The sequence below is a fragment of the Pezoporus occidentalis genome, unplaced genomic scaffold (genome assembly GCF_034315485.1).
Source record: "Pezoporus occidentalis ecotype Australia unplaced genomic scaffold, CSIRO_AGI_Poc_V1 ctg85, whole genome shotgun sequence".
Lineage (NCBI taxonomy): Eukaryota > Metazoa > Chordata > Aves > Psittaciformes > Psittacidae > Pezoporus > Pezoporus occidentalis.
The window spans coordinates 1,154,790-1,168,199 of NW_026916212.1; the positions used below are offsets into that span (position 1 = coordinate 1,154,790).

Consider the following 13,410-nt stretch of genomic DNA (forward strand, 5'->3'; position numbering starts at 1 on the left):
CCCCCAGCCTGCTTGCTGGTGGGTTGGTGTGAGGAGCAGGAAAGGCCTTGACTCTGTGTAAGTACTGCTCAGCAGTAATTAAAACATCCCTGTGTTACCACAGGGACAGGACACACTACTGGTGACCAATTCTGTACATAGTATAAAGTGCAGGGCATAAGAATGGCAAAATGCAGTGTCATTTTAGATGCCAGTGATGATAACCCCATGTATAGGAAGACCTGACCATGGTAAGGTTTTAACACCAACTATTCAACCAGACCTATTCAAATACAGATAGTTTGCACTACTGTGAACTGACTTAGACTACAGTATAGCTGACCAGTAGTATACTCATGACTGTAACAATCAAGGCGTGAAGTGCAGCTTCTTTGTATATCTAGCAGAGTCATCCCCTTAGGATTTTCATTATGTGCTACTGGAACAAAGACATATTTGGCCCCATTTTATGCCGTGCTTCTCTTTAGGGTGCTGTTTGAAAAATAAATGAGTCTGTGTTAAGCAGTATTCTTGTTTTTATTGTAGTAACACTGTTGGGCCCTCAGGTGGGCACTGCAGTGCTACAGTCCCTGCTCCCATAGAGCTTACATGCTAGCTTTTAGAAGTCAGTTGACTACAAATGTTCTTGTACATCCCAAATCTATACATGTACTCATATGGAACTAAGTCTGATTTGGACTTGATTAGTACTTCAAGAAGTCAGCAACTAGATTTCAAGACCAGAATCAGATCCAACTTGAGTCTGCTGAAGGTACTCCTGACTTTTCTTGCTGCAAGCACAAACGGGAGCACATGCCAAAGCTCAGCATTTTAGAATATTTTTTCACCTGTAAAATGCTGATTTAGAAAAGTAGACCTAAAAAAAAAAACAACACCCAACAACAAACCCCTTGCACATAATACAAAATATACATAATATTTCCAGCATTATTTGTGGCTGTGCCAAGTTAAAAGTGCAATAAACTCACCATTACATAAACTGAACTAGCCATTTAAGTATTAATTGTAAAAGAAAAATAAACTAGTAACTTGATGTGGTTAGGATACAAAAACCTTACCTATTTCTATGCCTTCCCTTTATTTTGGGAAAAAGTACTGTGTTCAGGCTGGGGGAAAATCATGTCTGGGACAAAGCAAACCCAGTGAAGACTGGTGAATTGCGTCTTTGCTACCTAACTAATAAACTGTAAAATCCCCAAAAAAGCTGGATGTCAGATATTGACCTGAACCTCCCACTGAAGGTCGAAGAAGGAAATCTGGCTAGATACCTCCATTTCCCTTGCAGACGGCACCAGAAGTGAAGGATGCTGCCATCTGCGTTGTGAAATTCCCCCTCTGGGCCTGCAGTACATGACCCTGGTTATGAAGGAGCTTCCCACACATAGGGGTATAGGGTGTTTTCTTCCACACACAAGTTTATACATGAACTGAGGCAGACAATTTTTTATCTTTTCTTTCAGAGCATCTGCCCTCAGGGTTTATAATTATAAAGTCAGGAGCTTATTTTTTAGCTGAATGAAATTGCTGCATACTTTTTTTTTTTTTTTTAACTTTTAAAATAATTGTTTTGGGCATAAACTCAACTGATGGCAACAGTCTTGCTTGACAGTCAAGATTAGAATCTGGATTGTTTTTCAAAATGTTAAAAAAAAAACCAAACAACAAAACACCCCAAAACATAACATTTCATAGCTACAACACAAATCCCAAACTCATATAAAAGTACACTGATCACAATCCAGCTGTCACTGCAAATGAAGCTATTATTTGCCAAAGAGATGGCTGGCTCCCAACTGATTACTGATCAAAAGAAACTGAGTAAAACTTTGAAACAATCGCAAGACTAGTTTTTGACGAGTCCCTCAGAAAATAATCTGAAAGGTGCCTAAGCATAATTACAATCTAGTTTTGGGGGAAAGAAAACATGACTTTGGATTCTGATTCAGGCACATTTAAATGTTTTACTCTTCAAGTAATTTAGAAACAATCTCACTTGCATGGCAGTGTACATAAAAACAAAACACACATCTTCTCTCACAATCAATTATAAGCATAAATGCCAGCCATGAGAGAGACAGGCAGCCAAAATGCCAATTTCCCTGACTGTTACCAGTCTTACAGCATGTGCCTTTTTAAGACTGAGCTTTCATTAAAACCAGCAGCATTAATGGCACCTGATAAACTTGAGGTGTGTAACCAACACAGTCACCCAAGTGGTGTGTTCAGAGCTCCTTCCAGAGCATTACAGTACTTTAATGTACAAAACATAAGTTAACTTCATCATGGCATGAACATGAGGGACCAAATAAAATGTGACAGGTAAGAATGTTATACTGAACTTTGGTCTCCTGGAGGGCACTGAGATGCTAAAGAAACAAGTGCAGTAAACAATTTACAGAGCTTAGATCTTCAATATCCCCTGTCCTAATGCACATACTTCCTCAGTGATCATCCCCTTTAATTCACTCCGTACTTTAAGTCAAGTCCTGCAGAATCTTTCATTACAGAATTGAAATGCAAGATCTTGACTGTCTTCCCTATTTATGCATACCTAACCAAACTCACGTCAGAGGGACTGTGAGCTTAAAGCCCAGTGTAACAGTAGTGGTAGTGCTTCTCAAGCTTAAGTCTGAAAACCAATCACAACATTCAGAAAACATGCTGTAATTATGAAATTCATATTTTTTTTTTCTCAGAAAGTATGCAGAAGGCAGCTATACATACTATTTGGCAGTATTTCCCCCAAACAATATATTCAGTAATGTAGTTGTGACCTTAGTGCAAGGAATACAGTGAACTTTTGGAAGAGTTTGCCCATCCAGTTGTCTTGTAGCACCCAGACAGGCATCTTCATAGCAGTTCCCACTTTATAGATTAGTTAAAACAAAGGGTTGCTGGTGCAAATTACTTCTCTAAGACAATAAGGATGGAGCTAGTCAATGAAAAAAATGACTTTTCTTCTCCCAGTCTGGAAGCAGTATTCACCACACATTCATCATCAACTTAATAGAAAATGTCCTTTACACATATGGTACTTGTCAACTGAATTACGAACTGATGCCATTCCACAATAATCTGAAATAAATTGCTCTGTTTCACTCTGCAGTGGATGAGGAGAAGGACTGCTGGCACAATATGTTACTGTAAACTCCGGACCTGCCAGTTCTAAGGGCTAAGTTTGTTTAAAAGGCAAAAATTTCCAAGAAAAGGCACTATAAATCATTTTGGGGGAAGAAAGAGAAAAAAAAAACAAAAAACAACCAACAAACTGTCCTGCAGTTACTCTTATAATAGAGTAGAATTTGTAAAATATTCTCATCTATAAAAAGACACTTTTCTTAAAAATGTTTAAATGTTACTAAGCTTTAAGGCACTCCAGCTGAAGAAGCAACTGGATCACAATTAATGTTGGTGGCTCAGATCTCTTTATCCATGTAACTCATCTTCTTCAGTCTTTGTCCTTTGTTAGTTCTGTAATTTCATCAACATCTTCTATATCCTGTGTCATTTTCTCATACTGTCTCTTGAAGAAGCCAAGCTGTGAGAAGTATTAAAATAACACCACATCACAGTAAGTCATTGATGGTTACTTTACTCAGCTAAGCTAAACAGTGTGGTGGCAGAAATGCATATGTGTACATGCACACACATACAGTGTTTGATTTGTAGACAATTCCTAACTCTAAAATAAAAAGACCTGGCCTTAAACTCCTGCCTGGTGAAACTAAATGTCAAAACAGCAGTGCTGATTAGCCAGCTGACTCCCTGCCAAGATGCCAGCATCTCCTTGGAGCACCAAGGAGCCCTTCAAACACCAATGCCCTGGCACATAGAACTTCTTTCTCCTCCTAATCTTGGTATCCTTTGTAAATGACCTTTTGTCCTCACCCTTCTTTGTTCTCTTTTTTTCTCTGCTCAGTGTATATCTTCTCCTTCCTTGCTTCTGTTCCCTAGCCTTGCCCACTGGGAATGTTATGGGAGTTCAGACCCCAGCTGGAGACTTACAGAAGGAGGCAGGCAGTGTCAAAAAGAAAGAACAATGCCACAGCCCCTGTTTTGAACTATTGAAAAATCATTTATCACCTTCGCATTTGCCAATTTCTATGGGGACCCATTTCAGAATTTTGATGTTTAAAGCCCTTCTAAATGCTCCCATCAAGGGTGTGATGCCAATACAGTATTATTCATACCACCAAACTGCATTTGCAGTTTTGTTCCAGCAACCAGAAGTTCCAAAGAAAACAGCCCAAATGCGTTTGTCCCTCTGCTTTTCTTTTTAATAATATAAACACCTACTTACTTTCCACAAAACAGCAACCAATGCTAACAGCAGAAGGAGTCCAGCCAATATACTGCCAATAACAACACCAACTGGTATCTCAGCTTTCTCATCTGGCTTCATTATTGTAACTGGGATCTGAAAACAGAGGGATTGTGCATTAGGGGTTAAAGTTAACTGCATATGAAGTAGGATTTGTAAGTCAAATACTTCACTAATCAAGCATAACTAGACTGCACACATTCCAGGATCAACACCTGGAACACAACAGGCAGGTACAGCCCTTTCACTGGTGTCTGCAGGTACCTGGTTGCACCACTATGACACATGGCAGTGCCAGTTCAGGATTAGGGGCCCTCATCACTCCTGACCATAAACAACAGGCAAAGAAGCAATGTATTCCTACAAGCTTTCTGCCTCTCCAGTAACGGGAGGTCTTTCAGAGATGTTTCTACAGTGCCCAGACGCACCATCACTAGGTAAGCCAGACATGCTTACATGCAGGTGGGGAATAGGCTGGTGAAAAGCCCCATCTGCTCAAAACAGACTTCTGCATCAGGTGGAGAACACCTACTTCCAGTGGAGCATTGTCAGAGCCTATTACCTGTGGTGGGCAGCTGCAGAAGGCAACACTAATCATGGAGGCCAGACACCACCATACACTCACTGCAGCTGCTGAAATTTCTCCTCTCCTGCTGGGCAAGTGCCTCCTCTGCCTGCTGTCCCTACCTTCTGGGTAGCCACTAACAACTTGTTAGGTCTTTTCATGTTAATCTGTGTTCTCCTGAGACAACTGCATGGTTTTTCTGTTAAGATGTATGGGTCAAACAAGTCAGAAGTCTTTCTAGCACACATACACTTCCTGAACAAGCAATACCAGAGAGCTCCCAGGACAGCATATGGTGTCTGGAAGTTAGTTTTCAGGTGATACCCTATCTAGTTGTATTGGGTATGACCAACTACATAGTTGGGTATAACATGGTTGCTCAGGGACACATTGCTGTAATATTTATGAACTGTCAAATCTTTGGATTTAATCTTGGAATGACATGCATTTAGCATGAAGGTTTTTTCCTTCCTGAAACATGATGAAAGAAGTCACACTGGTTTACTTTCTCAGGGTTGCTTGCTCAGTGAATTTGTCTGGTGTAATTTAATCTTAAGCTTTCTGGGAAACTTGCACTGGACTGACATCTCAGTGATTTAAGTCATTTCTGCTGGAAGGCTCCAGTGTTGTGCTAGGCGTGGCTATGTGTATTCATTTCACTGAGGCAGGATGGCTTTGTGTATTTTCTAACCAAATGGCCATAATGATGATTATAGCAGGTTAATGTTCTGTCCTCCAGCTGGCAGTCCTTTCCAACTTGGAAAAAATCTGAAAGCTTTTACGCAAAGGTACCTAAACAGCCTTCCCACATAGCATAACAAGGCAATATTAATCCATCTGGCTACACAGCAACCCAACTCATCCAAACAAGACAGCCAATATCATATGTATGTGCAGTTTGCCTAGTAATGCTTTCTCCATTAGATTAATAGTGAAGTGGCACTATTGGAGAGGTAAGTCAATGTGCAAGAACAAGTATCTTCTGTGAAGTTAAACTGTGGTCAGTAAGACATCACAGGTACAATTTACCTCATCTACTGTTTTTTTTATATATATATATATATATATATATATATATATATATATATATATATGTATGTACACAGTATGGTTCCTTAGCTTCCAATGGAGAAGGACATGCTTTTATAGGACCTAATTCACCCTACTTACTCTTTTCAAAATTGTCTTTAGGATAAGAGGAACTGCACCTCAGAAATACCTATTCTTTCTGCCTTTCTGCAGATTAGGGTTTATCGAAGGGCTAACTCTGATGTGGATGACTAATGTAGATTTTAACTTCAATGAATCCTACCACCCTGGTCTGAAATAACAGTGTAAGGAGGGAAATAAACTCAGATTGCTTCTGCACTGTCCTGTTCCCAAGAAAGTGTGAATGGCAAAGACTGGGTGTCACTGTTGTCACAAGAATTATATGTAGTGCTGGGTACTGACTTCATTACTGCAGTGTCAAAGCGAACTGTCTGCCCTAGGAAGAGCGTAACTCCACCAGCTGGCACATTTTCCAAGACTTCTCAATGGAAAGAAGCATTTGAGTAAGAATCAGGCTGTAAAACTCACCAGAAGCCACTGTGTTTCTTAAGAGCCCTGTGGATAACTTTCAGGATCTGTTCAGCTAAGAGCTCTAAAAGTCCCAGCTGCAGATGTTTCAATGGCTGGCTGAGGAATTGCCTTTTATTTGTCAAGTGAATTAATCAACAGTCATTTGAATAATTAAATTCTGGTTTTCCTGAAATCACTAACAGAGCTGCTGGTAATGTAAATTTGGCAGCATCAAGTGTGGAAAAATACCTAGTAATACATAGCTTATGACCCAAACATCCTGTGCAATTAATTGGAATATTAATTGTGTATTGTGCATTGTGTATTAATGAGTTTCATCCTTTAGCAGAAATAATACCATGCCACAAATCTGAGACACTCAGGACACTTCAAATGCAGGCATATAATTTTTCTGCAAAAACCATCACATTATTTCCAGAGCTACACACATATTCTCTTTTCTTCTTCAGGCATTGGATGTTTCCCTGAATACAAATAGGTCTGTTGAGAGGTTCTTCACAAGAAATTGTGTGATCCATGAGGAAACAATGTCAAAAATAGTACTGAACAATTTCTTATTTCTGCATTAAGCTAGATCAACCAATAACTACCTGTGTACATATTTAACTGATTTTTCCATTGCTTATGACTTGTTCCACATTCTCACAGATTTGACTAACTTGCATTTTGGTCTTCAGTGGCCTTGGTTATCTCTATGGATAAAGCAGGCAGGTAAATCCTGTAAAAATAAATCTAAACTCCATATTGCAAATGGAATAGCGTTCCTCTAGAACACTCCTTCCTAGATAGGCCAAGAGAACAATGTATCTTTATATTACAACAGCACGATAGCACTAATGTATTCTTCACGTATTGTTTATGTTTGTATGTGGTAGATGAAAACCTTGGAAGAAGAATTCTACACTAATAAAGCAGTTGTTTGGAGATATTTTTGAGATCAGCTGTGTCCATATGACAGCCATTCCAAATGCAAAAAATACTCCACATTCTTTTACAAATGAAGTTAAGGATATTTGCTGGAGACCTGTGCCAAACATCTGTCTACAAATATCAAACTAAATGCACTTACAGAAGTAAGACTACAAATCAGATTTGTGAAAATGTTTCCCAGAACTCACTTATGTACAACAATTAATTCTGTTTCAGAAAGAAGTCCAAATTTTGATCTTTCCATGAACAGGAAGCTAAATAAATTTCAGAAGTTTCTGAATTTTGCTGATAGTTCTACAAGCTATCTGAAATCTGCAGATTCTAAGTCTGGTTTATATAGCAGTTGGCTATATATAAAATATTTTAGTAACTTAAGTGAGGTTGTTTATAGCCAAAAGGATACATTACTTCAATGTAATCAAATGTCATCAGAGTCTGTAATTTGCCATGTACTCCTAAAGGACACTGAAAATTAAATATTATCACCTTAAACTAGTAAAATATAGAGAATTTGAAAAAATATACTTATCTGTCACTTACAGTTAGAGTATTCTCTCCAATTACAAATAAGTCAGGGTTATGTGTATTGATTGTTGCCTCTGCAGAGAGTTGTAATGTCTGGAAAGTTAACTGAAAGAGAAAATTATAAAAAATGTAAAGCTGTATTACAGGGCAAATCAATTAGAATGTAGACGTCCTAAAATAATTCTCTATCTTTAAGTGAAGACTTCAGAATCTGAAAAAAAATCCCAGTATTAAGAAAACTAAAATGGTCTTTTTATTGGTCCCAGGCTAACAGGTCAATGAAGGTAATAGTGTATCGGTAATCCGGGTTTAATTTTGCTGTTCTTACTTGCAATGAAACTAGGGAATTGGCTTTTCTTCTTTAACGTACAGTTCATGCAAAAAGAAGGACTTGATTCTATATCCATTTTTTTAGTTATTTCAAAGCTGTCACTGCTGATAGCTCAGAAGAGATAGGGGGTAAAGTAACAGGGAGAAAGAAAGAGCTCAGCAGCAAATACAGATGGGGATATATCTCTGGCCTTTGAAATGGAAACTGAATGTTCTTTCCTTTCCTCCTCTCCCATCCAGTGCTTCTGTTTTTCTCCATTTATTTTTTCCTATCACTATCTGTTCCTCTCCACTGCCCGAATTCTGACATCACTCCCTCAGCTTAAACAAAGATGATGACAAAAATCTTAAGCCATCTTACTCCCATTTGAAAAGGGCCCTTGTGCCAGTTCCCACTGCCCTCTGTGCATGTGTCACAATGAGAGAAGCACGGCTGTGCACACTGCCAGCTCAGTCATGCTCTTCTCCCCATGCAGCAGGCATGGAGAGCCCCATTTCCTACACCACCAACAGGAATAGCCTCAGGTTTGTGGGAGTCCAGCAGCACTCACCAACCATACCGAATGCAGTGCCTGCTCAGTCATTTTGCCTCCTCAGCCATTTCTCTGTGGCAGGACTAGGTACAGCGGGCTTGAAACAAAGGATGTGCACAACAGTGGGTCTGCAGGAGCCAATGCACACTGACTGAATAGATCATCCTGCACTGTGGCCATCTGCCCAAGTGGTCTGTTCTGCACTCCTAAATGTTTAGAAACCTGCCCAAGCACTATTTAAAGCACCTCATTAATTCCTAAACGCATCTTTCTCTGCTTTGCTTAGCTGGTACCAGCAAGCCTGCTATCCCCTTCTTGGACAGCGACCAACTGACAGTAAATAAAAAGTATGATTACATGCATTTTAGAGCGCTTGCATTATTATTTGCACTGAATATTGACAATCAAATTGAAACCAAGAACATGTAACATGAGAGGAAAACTGTGTCATGATTTTTTCTTCCAATCTCACAGTGGTAAACAAAGAGTTTCCACCCACCTTTATGTGAGGTTAGCAACCTTTCATTCAGATTTCCACCTTCTGTGTACCTGACAGCACTAACAAGTAGTCTTGACCCAGCTAATTTGAAAACTATGAATTTTAAAGATAGACAGATGCTTTCTTTCACACTCTTGCATAAGTGTATTACATTATCAATCTGACCTTTTCCTTTTAAGAGCTGAACGCTAAAGCTGACAACAGCCCTGCTGTTAAACGTCAGTACCTGCCATAAGACTCGCCAGACAAACTAAGGAGACTGTGTCATGTTCCTGGTGCTGTAGGCAAACCCAGAACTCCAAGACAGTTTGGTTGGTTGCCTAGCTAAGGAGCAAACATGGTCTCATTTCAAAAGTCTGGTAATTCATGAGTTACATCCTGGAGGACACACAGTAATTTGAATTAGGAAAGTCAAGATATTATTGATGGAGATTTTTAAACATCCTGTAGGTCTTTAAGCAAGGACTGTTTACTTGACAGCAATTCTAATAAAACCAAAAAATCAATTAAAAAAATTTCCACACCTTTTCTTGCAGATATAACTGGCCACACTAACAGGCTTTTTGATATGACTGAAAATGATCACTATGTAGGCTGTGATGTTCAAAAGCTAAAAGAACATTATTTTCCAGGCTATGATACTGTACTTTGCTATCCTACGTTGAGTTTGTGGAAACTGCAGTTGCCCTTGAATGAATTTAACAGATGCAGAGAATGTTTTGTTTCAGCTGTTAAGATTGTATTCTCACAGTATTTTCTTAGGTTTTATGCTGGACTGAAGGTTAACAGCTCCATTACGCAGCCTCAATACCTACTTTAAGATTCAAGTCTTCAATCTGGAAAGACACACATGTAAAGTAAAGGGGGGTATTTCTAGATCGGAAGGTCTCTTTATTGCACTTTGAAAAATACCAGGTGTTAGGAAATATTTGAGTATTGGATCTGTCATGAAGATGCAGGTAATACTTACAGCAGCAAATGTTCCGTTCCAGATTCTGGTGGACACGTTCACAAAGTACTCTCCCTTCAGCATAATATCTTCCAGTTTGCATGTGATGGTACTGCACTTCACATTCTTACAGTTCTTCCAGGGGTAATAGCAAGGAGAGCATGTGTTAAAAATACACTTTAACAAACATTCTTTTAATATCTTTTGCACTTGCCTTTGCCATTCTGTGCTGCATACAAAGTGCTTGGCTGTGAAGAACATGCACCTTCTCTTCTATCTAAGGTAGATGCAGTATGTGTGAGACCACCCACAGGCTGCACTCCTGCAGTGTGAATGAGGAAGGCCACCCCCCACCACAGCTGTACCCACAGGTACAGCAGCAGGCTCTTAAGGATTGGCTCTATGCCCCTGACCTGTGGTGCTGCAGCACTTAGTCTTACTCACCAGTTCTTTCAAAGTTCTGAAGTTCTCTTTTGTGAAGGACGCAGAATAAGGTCTTTTCCCTATCTGCAGTGGATTTTTCTGAGCTTGACAAGTAACACCTCTGGCCTAGGAAAGACATCAGGAGTTAAACTGGATGGCATCATACTCAGGAGTTTGTAGTCATCATATACATTTGTGGAATGAGATGGCAGCTATGAAAGGCTAGATTATGAATTATATAACACTGGATACTTAAGGAAACTAAGAGACTGTTATGTGGGTTTGGACAGAATTAAATGGCTCATACGGTAATTCCCCCCACCCCCCCACCCCATAGGCTGACCTGTAGGATTTGTCTCAATCTAAAAATTCCATTTTTACTATAACATTCCCAGGAACTTGGAGAAGTTCCAGAATAAAATGAAAAGTCAGCTGTGGACTGTAAAGACAATCCACATAATAGATTAGTATACTGATGACACTGTGGTCCTCCTCCTTCCCTTTATGAGGAAGGAACAAAGAGAAAGGGCATAGATTTTCTGGAGCTCAGCCACACCATGAGGGAAGTAACTGATGTTCATGGTACTGATTAAACCCCCAAACACAGCAGTTTATGTAATTAATTTCTTTACTTCATCAGTGGTGACTGCAGTTATGTACATCAGTGGATTGTCTTTGCTGGTGAATTCTGGAAGATAGATATTTATAGATGCCATCTTTACTGGGATACTTCCTGTTGTTACCTGCAAAGCAAATAACTCACAGTTTATTCAGATAGCTGTACTTGCATATGCATAAATTACCTGATACAGCAAGAAAATCAGCAATCATGGATAAGTATGGAAGAACTTGACTTCTTTTGCACATCAACGTTTTTTGTACTATGACACTTACTAGGGTAGTAATTACATTATGCCAACAGTAAAGCAGAAAGTATATTGTATAGCTTAAGGTCCCTGACCATTTCCTTAATATAGAGTTCATATTAATGGCATGAAATATGTTTTGAAAAGCAAATACTCTGCCACAGCCAACAGACCTGTTATTTAGTCCTTTAGAGTAGCAGTTACAGGAATGTAAATGGAACATAAGTTTCTTCTACGTGGCAGATCTAAGTTTTTCTGACTTATGTAATAAAAGCTGTGATCTAGCTAGTTCCTGTATCTGGTTTGAGGACTTAACCCTTGCTAAACTTCCAAAGTTTCAACGTCCAAGCCTGCGAAGACTTGCTTTTCCTCATGAAGTTGGCAGAAGACAAATACACTCTGTGAAAAAAGCAGTCCAAGTTGGCTTAAAGTTAAGCATTAACCATCTCCTAAGTATGTAAACAGTGCAGAACCAATCCCTCCTCCATTCTTCTTGTGCAGTAAGTGCAAATTTCATCCTTAACCTCATAAAGACTGTAAGCAATTATCCCCCAGCTATTTATTTTTTTTCTTTAACTGATTAAAAACCATCAAAATCAGGCAATGAAATCAGGAAAGTTTTTTCAATTACATTCAGTTACATGTTCAGAGCAGGCTACAGGAGGAGGTAAGGCAGCTTCTTGAACCAGAAACATTTACTAACCTTAACTGAGAAGTTGAACGTGGGGCCAATATCTTCAAAATTATTCACAGTGGAAGGAATGTTATGACCAGAATATACTTCATAAAAGTTGATGTTGGCAAGCCTAGTTAACAACCATAAGACAATCCATTTCAGTCTGGCAGCTGCTTTGAAAACATATGTTACTGGATGTGCCTTCATGAAACAGGTTAGAAGTACAGTCAAAGGAAAAATCAGTCACTTGTACTGCTGTTTGAATTTTACAAAGTTGGGTGAGAACTTACACGGTGTACTGAAGCCTGGAGTTGGAGGAGGCATGTGAAGGTAAGACAGGAGGTTTGTGTGAGACGTAGGGTCTGCTTCCTGCATCCTGTAGTGTTTCAGTGCCATACGGCAAACCCTGCCACACACTGTGACTTTCACCCTTGCAGTAGCCTCCCTCCTCAGGAAGGCCCTCTTGGTACATCTGTAACAGCAGATACCTGCAGATTCTGAGGGAGACCCTGGGCTCTAATGCTTGTTTCCACACTGCCTGGATATGGACACACATACAGCACACTGCTTGTGTGCCCTTGGTCTCCTTTGGGCCACTTTCTATAGTATTTATGGGTTTCAAAATACACAATTTCCAAAGTAATGGGAGGGTGGTTGCAGCCCACCACAGCATGACATTGCAAGTGTGTGAGGGCCGGTGGATGCTTGAGAGACTCAGCCAGCTGGCATCATTCTCAATGACAATGAAAGCATCCCTGTGTAGTGCATCTGACCCATGTGCTTGCTATCTGCGAGCAGCTTTTCCACTGGACCATCCCAGAACTGTGCCAGCTCTTCATTAGCTTTCATTAGGAGGCTAATTTGATCAGTCAAAAAGCAAGCTGAGGAGCGAGTTAACAAGGAGCAGGGGCTATCATGATTGTTACATGAGCTCTTCCTGTAGCACAAGGTGCATATCCATACTCCTTACCAGTGCTGCTCTCCCTGTTTAACCTGGGTAACATCTGTGCGTACAATCCCAAATTAACACGTGCGCAGTCTCAGACATTCTTCCCCATCTAATGTGCTCCTCCATACTGCACTGTGGATCCTTTTCAGTCCTCCATACTTCCTCCAAGGGGTCTTTTCCTTGAAAGGACTTGCACAAGGCCTCCTTATGGCTCAAATCTCCAGTCCTTCCACAACTGCACAGTATCAGCTTCCTCGTCCTTG

At 39.9% G+C, this 13,410-nt stretch overlaps 1 protein-coding gene across 3 annotated transcripts in view; it reads right to left on the bottom strand.

The window, feature by feature from the left end:
* Positions 1–497: 497 nt before the first annotated feature.
* ITGA2 (integrin subunit alpha 2) overlaps positions 498–13,410 on the bottom strand; it is a 70,892-nt gene continuing 57,979 nt past the window's right edge. For all 3 annotated transcript variants that reach the window (XM_062604274.1, XM_062604275.1, XM_062604276.1), the window contains 7 exons: positions 12,226–12,328; positions 11,289–11,399; positions 10,678–10,782; positions 10,255–10,368; positions 7,938–8,027; positions 4,301–4,417; positions 498–3,538 (listed from right to left, as the gene is read on the bottom strand). In XM_062604274.1, coding sequence (XP_062460258.1) covers positions 3,449–3,538; positions 4,301–4,417; positions 7,938–8,027; positions 10,255–10,368; positions 10,678–10,782; positions 11,289–11,399; positions 12,226–12,328 — 730 coding nt within the window. In that variant the 3' untranslated portion in view covers positions 498–3,448. The remainder of the gene's footprint in view (positions 3,539–4,300; positions 4,418–7,937; positions 8,028–10,254; positions 10,369–10,677; positions 10,783–11,288; positions 11,400–12,225; positions 12,329–13,410) is intronic.